This window comes from Hippoglossus stenolepis, chromosome 21, assembly GCF_022539355.2.
Source record: "Hippoglossus stenolepis isolate QCI-W04-F060 chromosome 21, HSTE1.2, whole genome shotgun sequence".
NCBI classification, from domain to species: domain Eukaryota; kingdom Metazoa; phylum Chordata; class Actinopteri; order Pleuronectiformes; family Pleuronectidae; genus Hippoglossus; species Hippoglossus stenolepis.
Window position 1 is genome coordinate 15,198,587 of NC_061503.1, and position 18,454 is coordinate 15,217,040.

Consider the following 18,454-nt stretch of genomic DNA (forward strand, 5'->3'; position numbering starts at 1 on the left):
TGGGAGGAATAACAGGTCTGCAAGAGTTATTACAAATTAAAGCCAATTCTTTTACGGTGGTATTGGTTTTAATGAGCAGATCCTGCCACATGTTGAGGTTTCCCCTCAGCATCGTTCACAGGGAAAGACAGATTTTGGCCGTGCACACATTTCTTCCTCTGCTGAATCAGCTCGTTTCCCCCGGAGCTGCTGCCAAGAGGGCGTGAGGTTCGGAGGGCTCGGGGTTGCAGCAGATTTGGAAGTGGTGTTGCCAAAGCCAGTGATCCAGGGCTTAGTTAGCCTCACAGAGAGAAAGAGAGACACACCCTCTTCCCCCCCTTGTAAAAATAAAACCCTACACCGCGACCAAACACCTGCAAACCTTCCACGCTAATGCCTGCTTCCTTTGCTGGGTTTTACAGCGTCTCACTTCTCCTCTCCTCAAAGTTAGAAAAACAATCTTCCACAAGCAAGCTTTGTATTCTTCATACACTCGAAAAACGTATATAAACATGCAGATGGTTCAGCGTTTATTGGACACGGACACATTTTGAAGGAGTGTTGAAAGTCCATGGAGGCCCCCCCCCCGTCCCCCTCTCCTAACAAGTGGAAAAAATCCATTAGACTATATAATAACCACCACGAGGACACTTTGTAAATATTTAATGATGTTCCAGTGGAAGAAAAACCAAAAAGACTGAGGTGATGACATGTTTAAACGTATGAAGCACCCCTTGGTTGGTTGCCTGTCAAGGTCAGGGAACCTCTCGGGGCTTTTCATGGTTTGGGTTCATCCTTCATCCAAAGATGAGCTAAACTTAGAATAAATCCACTTTATACGAAAGTGTGGGCAGCCGACAATCTTCACTCGACTAAATACTGAGTACATGTTACATCCTTGTGGTCGGTCTTTATTATGATAAATCATCAGAGTCCATATAATTTAGTGTAATTCCATTAATGGCAGAAAGGCTGCAACCGCAACCCCCGAAAAAGTCTGCAGGCTTCTCCCTTTGATTCAATACGAAGTGGTCTGGAACTTGTTCTGCTGCTGTAGAGCTCTGGGAAACTAAAGGTGCTTTCAGACAGAACCTCCAGACAATAAGGGTGCGGACATTATCAGGAGTTTGCCAGAACACAGCAGGAGATTCTTTAGTCTGACGCGTTTACAACAACAGTAAATTCTCTGGAGCGTCCAGGTGAGGGCTGGCTTCAGTGTGGAACATGCAGAACCCAGGACGTAACGTGAAAACTCTGCTGCAGAGATCATGTGTTTTTGTTTAGATCATATCGACACCGTGGCCGACCTTAATCTCCAAAAGCTCTCAAATGTCTCTTCTACATCCACGGCTCCTCTTCGTCACCCCGAGATATTGATAATCACTTAGCTTTTTTCAGTTCTGCGTCCGTCACGTGTTGGAAACGTTACCAACTCGCTTGCGGTGAATCCTCCGGTGATAATCTCCCGCTGTGTTCCCACATGGCCTCATGCAGACTTTCTCCAGAGTTTTTACAGGCACATCATCTGTGTGGCATCCATCGTATGGGACCGTTCTTGTTACATTTCTACCTTGAAGAAAAGGCCCTTCTGGTTTCCATGTTCAGGCTTGTCAGTCCATCTCGTACCCTGCCAAGCCCAAACAGATGTTGTTGCTCTTTGTTTGATATGTGGGAGACCAGGGAATGTAACATGCATGGTACACACCGTGGTCATCTCCAACCAGCTCCAGATGTTTCCTGTAAAGCCGGCTACGCTGCTCAGTGCCCCACGGTTGTGTTGTAAAGTGAGGCCTCCGTTGTAAATTAAATTTAAAGGTCTGTCTTGTTTTGGATAATGATCGTTAATAATACGTTACTTTGACTGTTCGCAGCCTTTCACCAGTTAATGATTAATGCTGTCCTCCAAAAAAATATACTGCTGCTCTGTCAATATCAATTCAGCCTTTGGAATAAGTTACAAATTTTACTGTCTTTTACAAAAATCCATGCAGACATTAGAATAATATTTAGAGGGTTTTCTTTTAAATCCTGCAGGATTTTCTAAGTGTCTAGTTTTAGTTTCCCAGCGATGACTCACTGTAGACGAGTCTCTCCACAAATCAAAACACTGACACCGCAGCTCCCCCACTGACATGTCACTCCATTAACACTGTGGGAAATATTGTCTCTGAGCCGCGGTGATTCCCAGGAAAAATAGGAGCCGAGACAATCACTTAAAGATGAGTTTATTAAATCCAATTCATTTACGAGCATCTTGATTTCCCACTAAATTATGAAGCCAGATTCCTGCTGTTGTAAGTCAGGATGATTCACACGTGCATCGCTCTCAGTTTATGGTGTTTCGCTCTCTCCTCATGCGTTGTTATAAACAGTCTGTTTCCCTTTTCCTTTTCCTCCCACTCTCCCAAACGTTACGGCAGGTTTCAAATGACCTGTGTCTGTTCTTTGCTCTTCTACGGTGAAACCAGCTCACGACCGCTGCTGCAGTCGGACGTCGTCCTGCCTTGCTCTTCCTCCTGCATTCTCCTCTGATCGTTTCCCTTTCCTCTTCTCTTCCTACAACTTCCCCCTCTTTCCACCCTTTTTTCCAGTTTCCTCTGTCCCCCCCCAACTGTGGACCCTTTTTTTGACACCTGCCTGTCCGCCTTTCCCTGTCCCTCCAGGTGAGTGCATATGTATGAGGCAACCCTGCATTTCTCTCCCCGTTTCCTGGACAATCTCTCAGACGCTCTGAGGAATCAGAGCTGTCGACACACTCGCTGTTGCTACATGAATGCGGTTTGCCGGCCCTCCGTTGGTTGATATCTGTGTCAGTGGTTTGGCCGAGGTGCGGCCTGCTCCGTACAGTCAGGCAGGGCTGAGAAAAATGGTTTCCTGTGAGGCTTTGAGGCCCCAAGCCCTTTCCTTTCCTCCCCCTGTCTCTGGGGTCCTGTCAGTCCAAGGTATTTCCCTCCTCTGATTGACTCCAGAGATGGGCTGCTGGCTGGAGGGGCTGTGTCAGTGTGGGAGAATGCCGCAGGGCTGTGACACACACTGTAGCATGACTGCACAAGTTTCAATGCACAGAGAAACTTTGGTTTACAAGGCATTTAAAGTGGTGTTTTTGAGTATTCAGGCTGATTTATGCTGCCTTTACGCTCAAAAAGAGACGTATATGTAACATACGTCCATGCAACCATTACATTGGCATGGTTGGTGAGCAATACATCCATTAGAGGGCAGTGCAGAGTCTACAGTTTCTGACAGCAACTAACATGGCAGCGGTGGAGAAGGTTGTGATAACGCACCTCTTAAGAAAGAATCAAGAACAGCCACGTCTCGACATAAGGGAGATGAATCCTTTGTTGAAATGTATTCCTCGTGTCTTATGGTCGTCTCGCTTAAACTGTTGCGTTCTCATCCGTAAGCTTTCGGAAGACGTGAACAAATACAGAAATTAACGCAGAGTACGTACACAAGGCTTTGTCCATTTACTCATACGCGTCTAATATTGAACTTAAATGAGCCTTTAATCGTTAAAAGGTACAAGAAGCAGGGTTTTCAGTCCTGTACTACAAAAATGTGTGTGTTCAGTCCAAATCAACTTAAAACTCACATCCCCACTCATAATGCATTCAGGACGTGTGTGTGTGTGTGTGTGTGTGTGTGTGTGTGTGTGTGTGTGTGTGTGTGTGTGTGTGTGTGTGTGTGTGTGTGTGTGTGTGTGTGTGTGTGTGTGTGTGTGTGTGTGTGTGTGTGTGTGTGTGTGTGTGTGTGTGTGTGTCAAATTCTCCGATGTTATAAATCAGCGAGCCTCCACTTTGATGTTGAGCCGTGTGTTGTCTCCCTGCATGTCAGTGTGATTCAATGTGTTGCTTTGAACTTTGTCTCATGTCACGCTAATATTTGACCACAATGTGCAACGTGTTCGACATTAGAGGAGAAAAAAACAAATCTGTTACCACTTGTACCTTTGCCATTGTGTTCGGTGAGGGAGGGGGGGTTTGAGTGGAAGATTGTTTGAAAGAAACCGAAGTTTGCTCAGAATTAGACAGTTTGACTGTTTAAAGACTTTTACCTTAAAATGAAAAGCAAGGAAAGTATTAAAATATCAGGATTTTCAAACCTGGGGTTGGAGCTTTTCTTCGTCAAACACGATAAAATCATGACAAACTTAAATATCTCTGGGTTTCGGCCTGTCGGGCTAAATAAAACAAACAGATTTAAAACGTCACTTTCGGCTCTGAGAAATTGGAATTGGAAAGTTTCCATTGCAAATCTCTCAAATCATCCAGCCTCCATCCCATCAATTTCTTACATTGACTTACATTTAGGGAATAGACTATTAATACTGCTCATGGACTTTTTCCTTCTCTAATGCCTCACTGACATCGGCCTGGCCGCAGCTCAACATCTTTTTCTTCTTAAAGCTCTTGACATCTGCGGCTGTTTAAGTTGATTCTGCAGAACCAACAGTAGAGCTGATGTTTTAAGTTGCAGACTGACAGTCAGCAGATCACACAGACCATCTTTCATCCGCCAGGAAAATTCCTCTATGACTGTAACTAGCTATTTGGTTTTGGTGAATCCTAAACATTTGTTTGTCATTTACTTTGATTTCACGCAGCACAAACCGCCCTGTTGCCCTCATATGAATAAATGTTGTATGTTTCAGTAATTTACAGTGAAAACATGCAAGAAAAACAAGTGTGTAGAGTTTCTGTTAGAGTTTCTCTTGTTTTTGTCTTATTCTGCCTGTTTAATTAGCAGTTGCTCAACAGTTGTCTTCAACATCATGTTCCTCGTCTGCTCTCCTGTGCAGAAATAGATTTTCTTTGAATTTTACCCACTGCAGAAAGGAAGTTGCCGCTCATGCTACGTTACACCCAATAAAATACTCATTATCAGCGATAAGAGTAAGGGACAGCAGCTTGTAAAAAAAAAAAAAGCCCAGACAGCACAATGAAATGCTTCAAATATTCGGGAGTGGAATATCATTAATTACTGTTCCACATCTCCAGGGGTCCGCGGGGACCAGGGGGCAGTAAACCTCTGCTAATTCATTTTTAATGGTGGTTCAGGTGCAGAAATGACAGCAGGAGTAAATCATGTATAAAAGCTCTGCTGTGCACCGGGTGATGGACGGCCTCGCTGTACGAACAGGGATTCTGTGTTTTATTATCAGGCCTCGACATCCTTCATGGCTTTCTGTTGTAAAAATACAGTTTGACTAACGCAGTGAGAACTTCTGTGGAAGTATTTGCTTTCTCCTCCAGAAATAATTAATAAAAGAAATGTGGTTTTTCATAGCTGGCATAGATACAATAATTTCTGCCCGTGTGTTTGCTTCACTACATTATCGTCTTTCACCATCATCAGTAATCTCCCTCTCCTGTCCTCATGCAACCTTTCTTGCTGACTCATGGTTTTGTGTGTCCTTAGAACTGCCTCTTAGAAAAGTAGAGTAAAACATCTTTACAACTTACGAAGAAGCGGTATCTGAAATTGGATTTTATTCCCGACAGAAGTCCGGCGTAGAAATGGAGCCCAAGATGTCGCTGATGGACCGGATGAAGATCCTCAAGGAGAAGGAGGAGCTGTGGAAGAACAAAGGCAAAGGAGCAGCCAATGACTCGGTCCAGTTCACTGTGGCCGGCCGCATGGCCAAGAGGGGTGAGTTTATTCTGAGCTAATTACTAATTAATACCAAACTTACTCGAGAAATTAACACTTGAACAAACATCAGTGTGAGAAGAACTATCCAAAATGACGGTATAATGACTTTTTAGTTAAGTCCATGTCCCATCTGCTAACATGGAGGAGGCAGCCAGCCACCAGGGAGTGATTGAGACTAACGGCTTCACTTTTGCGAAGCCGTTATTTATTTTTTTTACTGAAAGTGCCATTTATACTTTATTAAATCTGACAATTTGCTGCTTTTTAAGTCACTTACTTCAAAGTAACTAGATATCTGTGTACTCTGATCTGTTGGTCGGACAAAACAAGACACTTCTTAAAATGTTGATGTTTATTTTTCACAATTTTCTGACATTTTTAGATAAAAGTAATTGAATTGAAATAATTTATTAAGATATTTGTCAGATGAATGTGTAACAAATATTGATCATAACTTGGAGCTCTAATTCTCCCCCTGTGTTCCATCAGGTGTTGTCTCAGAGGAGACGCCTCGTATCACTCTCAAGAAATCTAACAGCACACCTGTGAAGCCGCATGAAGGTACGATCGTTGAGTGATTCACTATATTGAGAAAGGAACCAGGCTCTTGTGACCATATGTGTCACATGTGCCACTAACTCAACATGACTTGAACAAAACCCCAATTTAACAGACCTGTTTGTTTCTACTGGACAGAAATCTCCAGTAGATCTGATGTCAAGGTGGAAGGAGACAAACGACTCGACAAACTCGAGTCCTTCCTCGACAAGCTCCACAACAAAGGTACAATCCAAGATTATATTTAACTATACATTGTGTTATTAAGGACTTCTTGTAGCGTAGCCATCGTGTATTTCAATCGTTACACATCTTGTCACCAAAAGCACAGTTATCTGACGGTCTGTGCAAACACTTCCTGTTTCCTTCCTTCCTGTTTCCTCGTGTTGTGGCGGGCGGGTCAGGCGTGAGCAAAAACAGGATTTCCACCATTGAGGTGACGGCAGAGACGGAGAAAGAGGTGATGACCCTGGATGACGACGAGACGTTCGGCAACTTCTACAAATCTGTCTCACCCTCCGCGCTCCATGACTCCAGCGTGGTGGTCACCGAGGAGGACTTCAGCCAGATTCAGGCCGACACACCAAAGTCAGTGAATTCATCAGTGGCTTTTTCCTCTACATCAACCATATCCATCAATCATATCCTAAAACACTTGTATTTACTGTATTTTTAGACTCATCTCGACCGTAACCGAACACAAGCGTGCAATGCGGCCCGCCAGGAGAAACCAGGGCTCCAGGAACCCCCTGCGAGCTCTGGCTGCCCGCAACGACCTCCGGCAGGTTTACACCGAGCAGCGGCTCAATGTGGCCTCAGTGGAAACCAAGAGGATCCAAGTGGAGAGGAGTAAGATTCTTAGATGGCTCGACAAGAAAACACTTAATATAACCATTAGTATAGTTTGATCGAATGTCATGGTGGTAAATTTTCCATCAGCTCATGCAGGAATTTGGATGTTTTTATCAGAGTCGGTTTTAGTTTCTGTTGGACTCAAATTGAATTATCGTGAATAAACAGATGCATAATTTCATCCTGATGTTTATGTGGCCAAACGAATCACCTTTCTGCTGCAGACATTTATTTGGGCAAATTTGATTTCTCATCGCCCACCTGATTACAAACACAGGCTTTCTCGTTTACTTGGTATTTTGAGAAACCAGATTACTGCAGAAACCAGAACAGTTGCCTGGTTACTGAAGTGTACGCACTGTAAACAGTGGAAGTCGAAGAGGATCTGAAGGTATGAGCAGCTGTAATAGTTTTCTACCTGACCTGTTTGTCTGCAGCTTGTGTACTCTCTATATTCAGTTCCTCTCTATTTAAACTGCACAGACTCAGCTGACCTTAGGGACCATTTCACAGTTAAAGAGGAAACGAGACGGCTATATGTAGTATGTGACGTCTAGTGCAGGAAGAAATAAGAAAAGACATCTTTTATTTCATAATTTACTCTACAACAAGTGTTTTTTATTGTTGGATGGCAGATTAAATCACAGTTATGATTCAAAATACTGCATCAGTTCGACCTGGAACTTGTAGTAGGTGATAACTTGTCTTGTTTGCTCTCTCCCCCCCAGTGGCGAAACACTCCAAACACAACCTGGCTGACGTGGCCTTGGCGGGTCTCGCCAGCAAGGAGAACTTCCGCAAGGTCAACCTGCGCAGCGTCAAGTCCACAGACGTCGTGACCAACAACAGTGCACTGCCTTTCAACAAGCTCATGCTTATTCGCATCAAAGGTCAGAGACACCAGAGCATGTGCTGTGTGTTTGTTTGCTACGAATGTATTATTATGAAGAGGAAACTAAATAACACTTAAAGCTCCTCTCAGGTGTGTTTCTTAGGGATATGAAGTTGGTTTAATTGTGAGATAAAAGCAACATGTATGTATGTGTAGGTCGGAGGCACGTCCAGGTGCGCCTGGTGGAGCCCACAGCTCAATCTCTGAACAGCGGCGACTGCTTCCTGCTCATCACGCCCAAGCACTGCTACATGTGGAGCGGAGAGTTCGCCAACGTCATTGAGAAAGCCAAGGTAGCGAACCTCACACAAACTGGATTTTTACTAAGAATGTTTCAGAAGCAGCATCATGTTCAGGCAGGTGCTGCTACAGCTTCATGAAGCTCAAACTAAAACATGCTGCCGAAGGAAAACATTTAAATTTCTTGCCCCAGGTATTTCATGCTCTTTTTGGATGCACTGATTTAATAAAGAGACAAATCCTCCGCCCATGTTCAGTTGTAACACGTTGTACATTATGCTCCGTGTGAGCAGGCATCGGAGATGGCATCGTTCATCCAGGCCAAGAGGGACCTCGGCTGTAAGGCGCCGCAGGTCACGGTGCTGGAGGAAGGAATCAACACCGAGACCAGATGGGCCAAAGAGTTCTGGAGCCTGTTGGGAGGAAAGACCAAATACAGAGGTGCATGCAAACACGTTTATTATGTTTACTGAAGGAGGAACAGCAGCTAATAAGGTCGTCTCAGCTCACGATCTTTGTCTATAACTGTCAACATTTTATTTAGGTATTTGAGTGAAAGTAAACGAGGACAGCAGCTGATCTTTTCTTACACTTTTATACAGTTTGATATATAATATAATACTGTCCAATAGAACGTGTAGGTATCCCTTGTTTTTCTTAAGAACACTTCAGCCGTGTTGATGTTTCCTGACTCGGGCTTGAAGCTTGATTTAACCTCTGAAGGATCGTCAGTCTAACCGTGCTGCCTCCCCTGCTGTCCTGCACATATGCTCACCTTCCTCTCTCTGAAATGTGTGTGTGGTGTGTGTGTGTTATAGGTGCAGGGGAGCCGGAGGAAGATGAACTGTACGAGACAGGGGTTCTCGACTCTAATGGGGTGTACAGACTCCAGGGAGACAAGCTGGTGCCTCATGATGATGCATGGGCCTCCATCCCGAGTGTCTCCATGCTCGACTCCAATGAGGTAAAAACCACTAAGAGAGTAATGGACCCCGTAAAAGTTTGGTCCTGCAAGCAAAGTCTGAAAAGAGATAAACATAGTCCCGAGGGACATTTCAATTCCCATCTTTATGCTTCTTGTTGTCTTGCATGGTGAGATAATGGCTCTCTGTTCTGTCTCCTTGCTGCTGCCGACACCTGACACCAGGTGCTAGTGTTTGACTTTGGCGGTGAAGTGTACGTGTGGCACGGGAAAGACGTGCCCTTGGGGGACAGAAAAGTGGCCGTCAAACTGGGCAAACAGCTCTTCAGCGGCAGCTACGACTACAGCAGCTGCAGAGTCAACCCTCTGGATGCCTCCTGCACGAATAAGGATGTGCCACAGTGAGTGTGACACAAGTTATTAAGGTTATTGCTTGTGTTGTTGTAGCCCCTAGTGGTTTTATTTGGCCAGTACACCTTCACAACACTTTTAAACGATAGTGTGTGTGTGTGTGTGTGATATCCAGGCAGGGGGAGGGTCGTCCGAGCTGGACTCTGTTTGGTCGGCTGTCGGAGCACAATGAGACGGCACTGTTCAGAGAGAAGTTCCTGGACTGGGCTGAGAAGAAGAAAGAGGAAGCAGCTCTAGCTGAGGAAATCAAGGTAGAGGAGTTCAGACGTAAAATTAGTACAATAAAATGCACAGAAAAAACACCAGGCAATGGAATAACTGATATATTCATCCACTTATATATATACTTGGTTAAATTACAAATTCAAAACCAAGTAAAAACGTTGTGCCTGCTCAGAGTCCGGTCCATTCCACTGCCCGCTCCTCATTCGACTTGGAACTGCAGCCGTGCGATGCCAGAGCGCTGCTGGACAACGAGCCTGCGCCGGTGAAGACCGTCCTGGAGGGAGTCAATGTCCAGCGGGGCCACGGCCTGGTGAGGACGGAGGACGGGAGGCAGGCGGAGCTGGCTACCGTAGCTGTAGACGCCTGGCACATCAAAGAGCACAGTGAGGAGGAGCTGCCCAAAGAGAGTCTGGGCCAGCTACACGAGGGCGACGCCTACATCATCCGCTGGAAATACTCCGTCACCACACTTGGTAAGTCGGGTTTTTAAAAAAAGTCATCACAATGATTCATGCATCTATAAGGAAAGTGCATATTAAAGAGGCATCATATCACCAAGGAGGTTAAAGTGCTCTGAAGCTCACTGCTTCTGTTCCCTCAGTGGGGAAGCGGCAGAAACCCGGGGAGCTGAGCGCGGGAGCTCCCGGTCGAGAGAGGACGGCGTGTTTCTTCTGGCAGGGCCGACAATCCAGCATCAGCGAGAAGGGAACCTCCGCTCTGATGACAGTGGAGCTGGGCAGCCACAGGGGGTCACAAGTGGGTCTCAGCTCATCACACCATCAATAGAATGGTGTCTTTATCTAAGGCTTCACTTATCTTTTTATTCATTTATGGTAAAAGTGTGACGTTCCTCATCTGGTTTGTGTGGCTCCAGGTGTTGGTGAGTCAGGGGAAAGAGCCGCCCTGCTTCCTCCAGCTCTTCCTGGGAGGTTTGATCATCCACAAGGGCAGCAGAGAAGATGGTGCCAACAACACAGGTAATGGAATAAAATGTTTACTGTTATCAGTGATGCTCTGAAAAACATTCTATCATACAAGTCTGGACCATAGACGTGTGTAAAAACAGACGTAGAGTCCATGTCTCCACTGGTTTTTAATGAAGTCAGTTTCTATAGACGGTCTATTGAAGGTTAAAAAACCGAGATGGTGCCGGACAAGATGCTCAACATCAAAACAGCAGCTCACAAACCAGTGCATGACTTCCCAGTGGGTTTCCACTTAGTTCGATCTCAATGACTTGTGCTAACATCCTGAGTTAGTTGATTTCGAGGATAGACTCTGATATTTTCTTGCCGTGTGTGTGTGTGTGTGTGTCCAGGTGGCTGGAGGCTGTTCTGTGTCCGTGGCGAGGAGGAGGTGGAGGCCTCGCTGGTGGAGGTGAACTGCCAGAGTGCCAATCTGCGCTCACGTGCCAGTCTGGTGCTTCTTAACGCCCCGAAAGCTCAGCTGTACCTGTGGCACGGCTGTAAAGCACAAGCCAGGGCCAGGCAGGTCGCAAAGAGAGCTGCGGACAAACTAACCCAGAGGTAAGAGACGTGTGCATGTGTGTGTAATGGATGTGCCTGTTGTAGCAGCTGTGGTGGAATTAACTTCAGTGTTTTCTGTGTGTTGTGTTCAGATGTCCCTCAGAGTTGGGTCTGAGCAGCAGCAGTAGTGTGACAGTTGAGGAGGTGGAGGAAGGAGCTGAACCCTCAGAGTTCGTGAAGGCTCTGGGCTTGAAGGACAAGAAGGCGTACGACTGTATGCTGCAAGGTTCGTCCTCACACTGACACGTTACTTCAAACCACCCGGCAACATCCTGAGTCATCTCATTAACGAGACGTGCACATTACCCCCAGATCCTGGGAAGTACAACTACACGGCCCGGCTGTTCAAGCTGACTGCCAGCTCTGGGGTTTTCGAAGGGGAGGAGCGGCTGTATCCTGCTCGGGTGATGGAGGGAGTCATGGCGATGCCGTTCCTGCAGGAGAACCTCTACATCGCACAGCAGCCAGGTACCACTGATGCTTTGTATTTGACTAAACATCCCCATTTCTTTCAGGACCACAAATCTATGTCCCCTGAAAAAGAAAACATACAAAACTGAATTAATTTCCAGTTAGACGTGATCACAACAGAAGGGAAATGTCTGGAGCATTCAGGCGAGGGGCAGCATCTGGTAGAGGAAGCAGGAAATCCCACGTGTTTGTTTTCAGCAGATCAACACTAGTATCTGCCACCTCGTCAAAAACTCTCATCGTCTTTCCAAATATCCAGAGTTCAGTTAATGTCTGAAAAGCAGGTTTCTCATTTGAAGTACGCCATAGAAATTACACAAACATTCAGTTCCACTTAGTTGCCTGTTAGAACCTTGGACTGATGAAAACTTGTCAAGATGCTTTTGTTTAAAAGACACTTTCGTTCACTTCCCTGTTGATGGATTTGTTTTATTGTTGGGGCTTAATGTGCGACCTTCAAACCGTCACAGCAACAACAGTAAACTCTATTAGCTCTCAGTCTGACACCCTTTGTAATCCTGCTGTCATTGCTTCTCCAGCTCTGTTCCTGCTGGATAACCGTATGGAGGTGTACCTGTGGCAGGGCTGGCAGCCGGAGGACACGCAGCGCACCGGCTCTGCGAAGATGCGCTGGGACAGCGAGAGGAAGTGTGCCATGGAGACGGTGCTGCAGTACTGCAAAGGTCAGAGGTCGCACACGGGAGGAATCTTTGCTAAAAGTGTATTAGGGCTGAGCTGTTCACATTATTTACACTTTTATCTCTTTTCCATCCAGAAAATGTCTGAATTCAAAAGCATCACCACCTTTTTACATTTCTGTCATTTACAGAGAAGAATCATCGGCGCCCCCCTCTGGCTTATCTGGTCTACGCAGGCTGTGAACCCCTCACCTTCACTAACATCTTCCCGTACTGGCAGAAAGATTCCAGCTTCACTCCGGAGGTGGGAGACTTTTCTCTTTCTACTGCGATGTGTGTAATTCCAGCTACTTAGAGAAATGAAAACCACACTTTTACATCTGTTTACCTCTTTTACTTTACGTGTGTAAGCAGGTGGAGAACTCTAAGAACAAGGTGGTGTTGGTGAAGGAGGCGCTGTCTCGGCTCAGCAAGGAGCAGTACTCCATCGAGGAGCTGACCCGCAAACCTCTGCCGGAGGGAGTGGACCCCCTGCGCCTGGAGGTGTACCTGTCCGACCAGGACTTCAAGGTGGGACGCTTACTGTTAGACGACCAGGAACATTTAGAAAATTGATAAGCGTTTGTAAGAAATGCAAATTACAAAGTCTTTATGTGTCAGAGCAGATAAACAGAATAATTATACAAAGTTATAATGTGCTGAATATTCCATAGATGGTAATAATACAGCTCAAGACCAGAAAGTCTAATGTTTGTGATTTGTAAACTGTGGCTGTTTCCTGTGCGTGTGTTTCAGACACTTCTGGAGATGAGCCGGGTGGAGTTCAACGCGCTGCCAAACTGGAAGCAAAAGAATCTGAAGAAAAGCAAGGGTCTGTTTTAAAACCTTTATCGACACAAACTTGCCTCTTCTTCATGTTCTCTGCAGCTTTTCTTACATTTTTTTTTTTTATTCCAAGAAAAAAAGACATTGTCCTTATTTTGTCGAGGATAAAGAAAAGCGAATGTACAATTTTGTTCAAATGTTGATCTATTTTTAATAGCAGTTCCATTTTTATTGTTTCCTTGTGTCCTTGAAATATTTTACCCAACAATTATGTGCAATTGTTAATCTTTTAATGAAATGTTTTCCTTGTCTGGTTTGAAAAAAAAAAGAAATAGTTACCCTCATATTATAAATATGTAAAATACTATAAATGAATGTGTTTTTATGTTTACTCCAGACGTGTTGATTTTCTGGTGACAATGTATTTGTATAAAAAAAATTGCCTGTGGTGTGAAACTGGGGGAGTTATTCATCGATTTTTACATTTCATGGGAAAAAGAAGTCAGCTCTGTGCGGTGGGAGTAAACCGTTGACGCTCTGAGCTCGACAAAGAAACGACAATAAGTCAAAACAAATCGCAGCTCAGAGAACGATCTGTAATTTGAGCCTGTGTTCCAGGCGTCTAAACAGAAGAAATAATTCGTTTTTTATTGTTGTCTGTCATAACCCAAAAAGTAAAGTAAGTCCCAAAGATTTTTTTATATCAGTTTCAGCAAAAATTGTTTGAAACTGAAATGATGAAAGTTTCAATTTTGACATAAAAACTGACACTTTTTTTCACCAAGTTTGGTACGAGATATTTCCTGCTTCTCGTAAATAACTGCCTATAAACCGGTTGCTTGGGACCAAATCGAATCTTTTGTCTTGTTATAAAGTGTGTGTGTGTGTGTGTGTGTGTGTGTGTGTGTGTGTGTGTGTGTGTGTGTGTGTGTGTGTGTGTGTGTGAGTGTGTGTGTGTGTGTGAATGTACAACTAAAAGTATTACGTGTGTGTATGTAAGAGAGACTGTGAGTGTGTTATCTGTGCTCCTTCTATATGTTTATATACACAACATACTGTCAATACGTGTCTGCCCCGTGATGTGCAAAATAGAAAACATGGTTTTCTAAACAATCTCATATTCATTTGTTACATCATTTGTTTTTTTTGGTGATATATATATATATATATATAGGATCTGCATTATATGTGGAGACAGCGACCAGGTCAGCTTTTATTACTGAAACATTGGTGGTCGGGGGAAAAAGAGACGTGAACGCTCGAATTCCCTTTTAAAATAAAGTATTAAAAAAGTGTTTGGTCATGATTTTTTGGGAGTGTGGACGTTGTCACGGTCTTTTATTTATTTTTCCGTGAGACAGTTTTATCGCGTCACAGTAAGAGAGGTGATAAAACTGATCGGTGGTTTACCGAGGCGACACTTGAGTAGAACAGAGGCGTCGTAAATGTTATTTGTGCTTTTACCTACAAAGTGTCTGTTGTGAAAAGAGCTGCTGGGAGATCAATATTTCAACAGTCGCTGCAGAACAAACAACACGGTGCTTGTTTGGAAAAAGCTCATCACACTCATTTATTCCACTGCTGAGTGTTTTTACTGTGGTTTTAAAAGGCAGAGCTGGATGATGATGGAGTTTTGGGAGCCGAAGCCGAATAAATCATTTTTTAAACAGATTATATTATATATTTAAATAAAAATTGGCAATAATTCCCAGGATGTCGTTATCAAACCCTTATGACATAGAAATGTAATCAAGGCTTGATATTTTACAGTTTAACCACAAACTTCATTATAGATAATGATAAATAAAAAGAAAACACTAATACAACCAATATATATCAAACTCAATATATTCATTTTTCATATAGGTAAATAAAAACGTAGATATCGATGTCTGTGAAAACATATCAGCCAAGAGATAAATCAGTCGGTTCTAGTAAAAAGTAAAATTCTTTTCTCTGTGCCAAAAGATTTTACTTTTATTTTTTCATCCTTCGTTCTTCACTCAAGCTGCTTTAACGTCTACAACAGCTGCAAACAAATTACAGACCATTTTTCAAAAACATTTCATTTGCCTTTTTTCCCGGCAGCCGTTTGGAAAAATCACATTTCCCATGACTCAATTTGATTCTCTCCCTGCCAGTGAAGCAGCAGGCGGCCGCACCAGAGCTGGACACGCTCCGTGCAAACTGAACACAGCTTTTATTCTAATAACACCTGTGTTTGACGAAGCCGAATGTCCACAGTGGGGGAGAAAGGTCTCGCTGGCTTTGTTTGATCAGAGGCTTTAAAATCGATGGAGCCGTCAGACCTCAAATATCAGTTTCATAAAATAATGATGACGTTAGTTTTGCTTTGTTCAGTTCTGCTGTGTTTAATAGAGGAGGGAGATAACATCCAGGAATTCAGTAGCTCATCCTTGTTCATTGTACATCTTTTTAACACAGTGGTGGCCAGGATTTCTGAATATTAAGGTTGTAGATCCAAGTCCTTTTTCCTTATTACAGTGTTAAATAGACACAATTATTCCTTTAAAAGTGTGTTTTTCAAACCTGGTGGAAGGATGTGATATGATTCAGGGAAGAAGCCATTCAATTTTGGTGCGTAGGCTGCATAGGAATTTCTTTCACTTTCTCAAATATTGCGAGATAAGAAATTCTCCAACATTTTTGCATCTTTTCCATATTTAGAGGACTGATATCTATGAGTGTGTGAAATGTGGTGCAGCTTGAATTTCAGGGCACTGCTGAGGAGTGTTGCTGTTCATCATAGAGTTGCTCCTCCTGCACAGTTTGCTGCAACCCCCCCAACAAATCCCCACTAAAGTGAATATAACTGACTTCCTGACGCCTGCTCACATTTGCACCTTTGCAAACTTCTGCATTACAGTCAGGGAAAGACAACATTTACAGTCATGTTCCTATTTAACCACCAGGGGGTGTTGTCAGTCCAACGTTGACCTTCTTTGCAAAATGTTCCTTTATACTCAGAAAGTGGTGACTAGAGAATGAAACATTTAAGACAAACAAAACTCACGAAGCAGAATGATACATTTTTTTGTCTTTTCTCTTGAAAGTATCTGGAACATTGAGTCACAAACATGAATATCAACTATGTTCTGACTCATGCATCGGCTGAGGTGTTTCAAACAACACCTGCTTGGCTGGCACCAGGGGTCACTCAGACAATATGTCCAACACACCCACAAACACCCCCCCCCACACACACATAGAGGTGTGTGTGTTATTACAGCTCTGCACCTCTGCAGGAGCCACATATCAAGCTGCTGCCAGAAAACAGTAACAGTTCTTTCCAACAGCATATGGCGGCGGGGGGGGGCAGCTACTGTTGCCTCCTCCAACAGTAACCGGGCGTCTGGTTTGTTTATTTATCACCGGCTCTGTCCTGGGAGCATTAATCACCTGCACGGTTGTGCCTCCTGGCTCAGGTGCCACCGCAGCACCACACTGCGGCTGACGTGCCGGCGAACAATGAGGCTGCTGACACACGGTAGATTAGCCCGGGTAATAACAGGCCGGGTGTGAGATGATGGAGCTGGACGAGCGGCCTCTGAAGAGTTGATACACAAGAAATATTTCATGGCATCGTGCTTGTGTTTCCCTGAAATACTAGTTACTGAAGGATTTTCCAAATAAAGCACACTTTATATTGTTATCCAGGTTTTATCAAGATGTACTAAAGTGAAAAGGGTTCATTTGGGGACATTTTGGGAAAGTGGCAGTCTGTTAGATGAGCAGATCGATTTAATTCACATTAAATATGTATGACTATTTGCACAGCCTCCACAGAAACACACTTTTACTCATGCACAACATGTTTGGTTTGGTTTTCAGGTTACGTTTTCCTCACTTAAGTTTATTATTTATTTCTATATGCTGATAATTTGTTGACTATTTGCACATTTTACTCTACCGCCATAATTCTGACATGCTTTTCTTGCCCTGTCTATGTTTTAAGCTATTAGATCCCTACATTTCCTCGGGATCGATAAAGTATCTCTCTACGACACAGGTAAAGCATGTGTGGCCTTGACTGGAGGTCAAAAAAAACTCTGCACCTCTAAAGCTTAAAGATTCACACAGTATATTTTAAAGTTTTGACCTATGGGCAGAAATTAAACGCTGCAGTTTTGTGGAGTTTATGTGACCTACAATTTTCAGGCCGGGAGCAGTAACTTCCTTGAGACGCTCATAAAGTCGCTGCTCCGAGCCAAGAAGCGGTTCTGCACAGACCCGGGCATAAAACCACAACTTGTCGCATAAAACCACAACTTGTCGTTTTAAATCATTTTATTAAACAAAATAAATGCACTACATTGTCTTTATTATTCAATCACATTCTTGCTGTAGCGTCATATTTACCGTACTGATGGTATTAATCTTCTCCTTTGATCATCAAAGCAACACTGACTCATTCTCACCCTGAACGTCTGATCTTGCTCCATTTGGTGAGTGGGTACGATCTGGAACTGAGTCACAGCTTCAAGTGTCAGAATCAGGTCCAGCAAGTTGAAGAGTAAAGCTGAACTGTAGATTATTTAGACTCAGACTTAGAATTTTATTAATAATCTGCGTTTTTCTCCAATATTCTGCCGGGAAACTTTTAAAAATATGAAGAACTCTAAACAGAGTTTGGGAATTTCCTCTTGGAATGTTTGGCTCCAGGCTGCAGCAGATAGGCTGTATACCTAATGGATGGATTGATAGACTGACAACATTAGACTGTTTCTTGCTATTTCTTCAGCTTTATCAAAACCGTCCTTGCCAACCTATGCAGCAGTGATTCAGGTCTGTCTCTTTGTGCTGTTTTCAAACCACACAATTCAAACACCGTGCGTCAAGATGTGATGAGGTCGTAATTGCTGAGTAGAAAACATCAACAAACATGATCATGTTCAATGGAGACATTGTGATTGCCTCGCAAAGAGCCAAGCGATTGTTTTTGAGAGAAGTCTTCTTTCACCGTGAGATAAGATGCAGCAGAGATGAGCTCAGAGGTTGAGGAGACGTGAGTCCTTCAGATTTTCAGAACACACTAAGCAATAGAGCCCGGTTTGCCTTGAAAAGAAAAGAAAAAACAGTAAAACTCTTGTTTTTATGTGGGAAACCTAAGACCTTGAACTGCTAATTGTTCAGTGCAGGAGTCGATGTTATACTGAAAAAAACCTGCATTACTGTGTGTGTGTGTGTGTGTGGAGAGGAAAAGCGAGAGGAGTCTCAGCAGGAATAAAGTGATAATGTT

General features: G+C 43.7%; 1 protein-coding gene across 3 annotated transcripts in view; it reads left to right on the plus strand.

Annotated features, from left to right (window-relative positions):
* svild (supervillin d) overlaps positions 1-14,049 on the plus strand; it is a 42,073-nt gene extending 28,024 nt beyond the window's left edge. For all 3 annotated transcript variants that reach the window (XM_035145560.2, XM_047338278.1, XM_047338279.1), the window contains exons 9-29: positions 5,484-5,631; positions 6,124-6,195; positions 6,331-6,417; positions 6,597-6,780; positions 6,869-7,041; positions 7,773-7,934; positions 8,093-8,229; positions 8,470-8,617; positions 8,995-9,140; positions 9,324-9,499; positions 9,625-9,760; positions 9,907-10,207; positions 10,336-10,490; positions 10,609-10,711; positions 11,053-11,260; positions 11,353-11,486; positions 11,573-11,728; positions 12,271-12,414; positions 12,561-12,673; positions 12,784-12,939; positions 13,165-14,049. In XM_035145560.2, coding sequence (XP_035001451.2) covers positions 5,484-5,631; positions 6,124-6,195; positions 6,331-6,417; positions 6,597-6,780; positions 6,869-7,041; positions 7,773-7,934; positions 8,093-8,229; positions 8,470-8,617; positions 8,995-9,140; positions 9,324-9,499; positions 9,625-9,760; positions 9,907-10,207; positions 10,336-10,490; positions 10,609-10,711; positions 11,053-11,260; positions 11,353-11,486; positions 11,573-11,728; positions 12,271-12,414; positions 12,561-12,673; positions 12,784-12,939; positions 13,165-13,251 — 3,126 coding nt within the window. In that variant the 3' untranslated portion in view covers positions 13,252-14,049. The remainder of the gene's footprint in view (positions 1-5,483; positions 5,632-6,123; positions 6,196-6,330; positions 6,418-6,596; positions 6,781-6,868; positions 7,042-7,772; positions 7,935-8,092; positions 8,230-8,469; positions 8,618-8,994; positions 9,141-9,323; positions 9,500-9,624; positions 9,761-9,906; positions 10,208-10,335; positions 10,491-10,608; positions 10,712-11,052; positions 11,261-11,352; positions 11,487-11,572; positions 11,729-12,270; positions 12,415-12,560; positions 12,674-12,783; positions 12,940-13,164) is intronic.
* The last annotated feature ends 4,405 nt before the right edge of the window (positions 14,050-18,454 follow it).